Genomic DNA, 4,012 nt, shown 5'->3' with positions numbered 1-4,012 from the left:
GGGGGGGACAAAAGCAGCAGGGCCAGGGGATGGCAGTCTCCGGATAAAACTTGTGCGGCAGGAAAGCCGGGGATTCAAAAGCCGAAAATCCCAGCGGGGAGAAGGTGTCCTGTGCTCCCAACGGCTTTTTCGGGACTGCAGGCAGCCCCAAATACCTCTTTCCATTTCTACTCTCTCTGTCTGCTGCCTCGGAGTGGGAACAGGCACAGAAATCTCCCCCACCCCCCGGGCTTATTTCAGCCAAGTGGGCCAGGGAGTTAGTCCGAGCTCAGAGAGACCCTGAGCTGGCATTTGGAAGGATTTGGAAGGGTTTCCTCGCCCCATGAGACTCTGAGCTGGGATTTGGAAGGGTTCCCTTGCCCCATGATGGCTGCGGGCGTCAGAGCCGCCCCTTCCCCTCCCTCACCACGGGGTCTTTGACGATGTCGAGCAGGCTGATGATATTGGGGCCTCCTCGGAGATTCTCCAGGATCTTAATCTCCCGCTTGATTTTTTTCTTTTTCACAGGCTGAGAAAAGAGAAAATGAGAGAAAATGAGAGCTGGTTCCGAGCAGACGGACCTCTGCAGCCACCACGAGCTGTGCACACAAGGGAGTGCACAGTTCTTCTGTTCTGCCAAGGAAACGGCGACGAGCAGGCGTGTTCTCTAGTTTCCTGCTTCCCGAGGATGGTGGCTGCTCCCTGCCAGGGTTCCTGGTGTCACCCAACCCCACGCCAGCCCTGGGGATGAGCGGAGGGAGTGATTCCATGCTAGAATCACCCCAGTCACCCCGGAGAATGGTGTCCTGCGAGCTCGGCCGTCTCACAGCTCTCCGCTTCAACAGAGCAGGGTCTCCTGCCTTTGGGAAGATTATTTTACTTACAAAAAAGATTATTTTACTTACAAAAATGCTTTTAAAGAGCAAGGTTCATTTCTTCAAGTCCCAGGTTGAAACTTTGTAAAGTTACCCAAAAAAAAATCATCACCCAGTGCAAGAGCTTGAGATCCGTGTCTCCATAACCCCCCAGCACTGCTCCCTACCCATCCCCAGCCCCAGTTTCACTGGGAAAACCCCCCCACGCCGCTGAGCAAGCGCAGGGATGGCTCAGGATGTGTCTGATTCGAGTCTCGTGCCTCTGAGGACAGGATGCTCCTTCTGCTTTTTGAGCGAGCTTTCTGCCTCTCCATCCCAGGCTGGGAAAAATACAGGGTGAATAAATTAATGAGGACGTTTTTCATGTTTTTACTCATAATCTGCCTGTCTGCCAGGACTTTGTTAGCATCGGGGAAGCCCCCTGTGCGCTCCCTGGGGACACGCCGGGGTCCCTGCGCTCATCCCCAGGGCAGGAACCGGCTCCAGCTTTCGGGCTGAGACATCGCGTGCTGCAATGGGAGCAAGCCACACGTCTGCACATCCCGGGATGGATTTCCAGGCTCCTGCGGCCTTGCCGGGGCAGGGAACTGCGCCCCACGAATCCGGCATGGGGATTTTATCAACTTGGATCCGTAATTCTGGTTTGATCAGAAGGAGAAGAGCGACTGGAAATATTTTGACTTGGGGATCGATGTTTTCCGCAGCTGAGATCATCCAAACATCACCGGAGGGCTCCCAACAGAAAAGGCAAAGGAGCGGAAGCCGCCGAAGCATCGGTAGAAGAAAAAAAACAGTGATATCAAGACACCCACCTTGAGGATTTTCACCACGACCTTCTCGTTGTTGGTGATATTGATGGCTTCAAAAACTTCGCTGTATTTGCCCCGGCCCAGTTTCCGCACGAGCTGGTAGTCATCTTGGTTCCTGTTTGAGAAAAGAGAAATAAAAGAGGTGAAGAGATGGCACCTGGCTCAAACCAGAGACAACGCTTCTCCCCGGGGAAGGGCACAATTTGGGGGGAAAATGGGGAGCTGGCAGCACACCCCCAGTCCCTGGGGCTGATGAGAAGCAGCCGCTGCCACCCAGGAGTGTGAAAACCGACCGGTGACCAACCAGGGAGATGGAGACACCAGACCCCATGGGTGTTACAGGGAACTTGGGGACGGCTTGCACGCACCCCAGCCCCACAGCAAACCCTCCTGGCACCCCGAAAACACCTCTGCCGACACCCTGCACTCTCCCTCCCAGCCCAAGCGTTGTGCAGAGACGACGCTTTTCCGCCTCCTGCCCTTCCTGGTGAGGAAGAGGAGGCAGTGGGCTGCAAAGACGCGCTTGGCTGAAGCTCCAGAGCCCACCAGCAATTCGCCGACCAAATACCTGGCGTAAAAATCGCCCTCCAAGGTGTAAAGGATCTCGCACCCCCTGAGGATTTGTAAAAAAAAATATTCCATAGAAGAAATCTGATGGAAATAAACCAGCTCTCAGTTGTAAAACCTCCCTGGATTTAAACCCACCGAGGTCTGAGCAAAGTCACCCGAGGGGAGTGAAGGAAGCAGCGGAATCATTTCTGCTCTGCCACGGAGGGGAGGCTCAGGGCCCCCTGGGGGGTTCGATAAGAAGAAAGAAATTGAGAAAAGAAAGGGGATTATGGGCAGGGAAAGGCTGACTTCGCAAATTGTTCATTAGCAGAGAGGTGATAGGTCGGCACCTCAAGTCAAAGGAGGAGAATTCCAACCAAGGAATTCCATCCTGAACCGAAGGATCTGCTCAGCAAACGCGGATCGAGGGCTTCCAGCCGGGGAGGATTCATTAATCCATCCTCGCCAGGAGCCAGGCAGAAAGGCTCAGAGAAACATTTGCTGTGAGGGTTGTTTGGGGGAAAAAACCCCCCTGGGATGGTGGTGGGAGGGATGGAATCCCCATCCCAGAGCGAGTGGAGCCTGGCAGGGCTCTGCCGAGCACAGGGGATTTGGAGCTTGATGAAAAGATTTTTATTTCTAGGTCAGCGGTGCCGGCAACCGGTGTGCAGAGAGGAGGAGAACACCGGGGACGGCTTCTCATCCAGCCTCAACGGCTTCCTTGGCGCCCAGCCCTTGGATAAAATACTTATTTTTCAGATTTTACCCCAAATACTGAACGAAGAGCGGGCTCTGTCCCCGGTGGGCAGCGTTCCTTCGGCCCCAAGCGCCAGGAAGGACGATGCTCTGAAGCAGGGGAGCGATTTTTTTGCTATGTTAATACCTGTGAAGATAAAGCTGGCCCTTTGCCCAGCCCATTGTGGATAAAACCAACAACTCGGCTTAATTTTGAGTTCTCAGAGACTCCAATCCTCAGGGAACTCAAAAAAAAAAACAACAATTAGAATCACCAGACTGCCACCTTCATCCTTTCAAGCCCCTTTTTGCTCCGGCCCTGTTTGCCCCGGGACCGTTTCCCAAGCATCCCACAGTTGTTCCCCATTATTCCTGGTTGGTTTTTGCCGCAGCCATCCTTCCCAGCAATTAAAATCAAGCCCTGATCATGCTGCTTTAATTAAGAGCTTAATTCTGTGCCTAGAACAGGCACCTGGCTCAATTTTGAAGGCTGAAATCCAAGTGGCACCACTCACAAAGCTGCTAGAGGAGCCGCCGGCAAAATTTCCGCGGAAAATCAGGTCCCTGCTTCCTACCACTTTGCCGCGACGGCATCGCCAAAAACCAAACTGCCGGTTCCCCCTTGTGCCGCGGCCAGGACGGGGACTCGGAGACCTGCCCCCCGTTTTGTCCCTGGTCCCCGGTGTGTGTCCCCCTCCCCTGTCGCAGGCGTACCCCCATTCCACGACGTGCGACTCGTAGTCCCAGTACTCGCGGGGTCTCTGAGTGTTCACATCTGCATAGACCCTGGCCCGACTCGGCACCGGCCCCGACATGCTTCGGCCACAAGCCGCAGCGCCTCAATCGCCCTAAAAACACAAACACACAAGAGCTGGGGTGAGACCACGGCAGAGAAATGGGGGGAAAAAAAAAAGGGGGGAGACACGTGTTGGGGCTGCGTCAGCTTCGGCCCGGAGCCAGTAGCACTGCTATTCTCCCTCGCACCCCTTCCCAGCCCCATTTTCTCCCCCCCCAGGTTGCTCTGCCCACCCTGGAGACCACCGGAGCCAAGGGGGAGCAGCCCTA

General features: G+C 54.9%; 1 protein-coding gene across 1 annotated transcript; it reads right to left on the bottom strand.

The window, feature by feature from the left end:
* Window positions 1-406: 406 nt before the first annotated feature.
* On the bottom strand, window positions 407-3,762 carry LOC104462120 (casein kinase II subunit alpha-like; the record flags this gene model as incomplete). Its single annotated transcript, XM_010073956.1, has 3 exons — window positions 3,662-3,762; window positions 1,667-1,778; window positions 407-508 (listed from the first exon to the last, which is right to left on the bottom strand). Coding segments are annotated over exons 1-3 (315 nt in total), but the record flags the coding sequence as incomplete, so codon positions are not given.
* Between the last annotated feature and the right edge of the window lie 250 nt (window positions 3,763-4,012).

Source organism: Pterocles gutturalis, unplaced genomic scaffold, assembly GCF_000699245.1.
Source record: "Pterocles gutturalis isolate BGI_N339 unplaced genomic scaffold, ASM69924v1 scaffold452, whole genome shotgun sequence".
NCBI classification, from domain to species: domain Eukaryota; kingdom Metazoa; phylum Chordata; class Aves; order Pterocliformes; family Pteroclidae; genus Pterocles; species Pterocles gutturalis.
The sequence above is the reverse complement of the archived record's forward strand: the minus strand, read 5'-3'. Positions and strand labels throughout refer to the sequence as shown.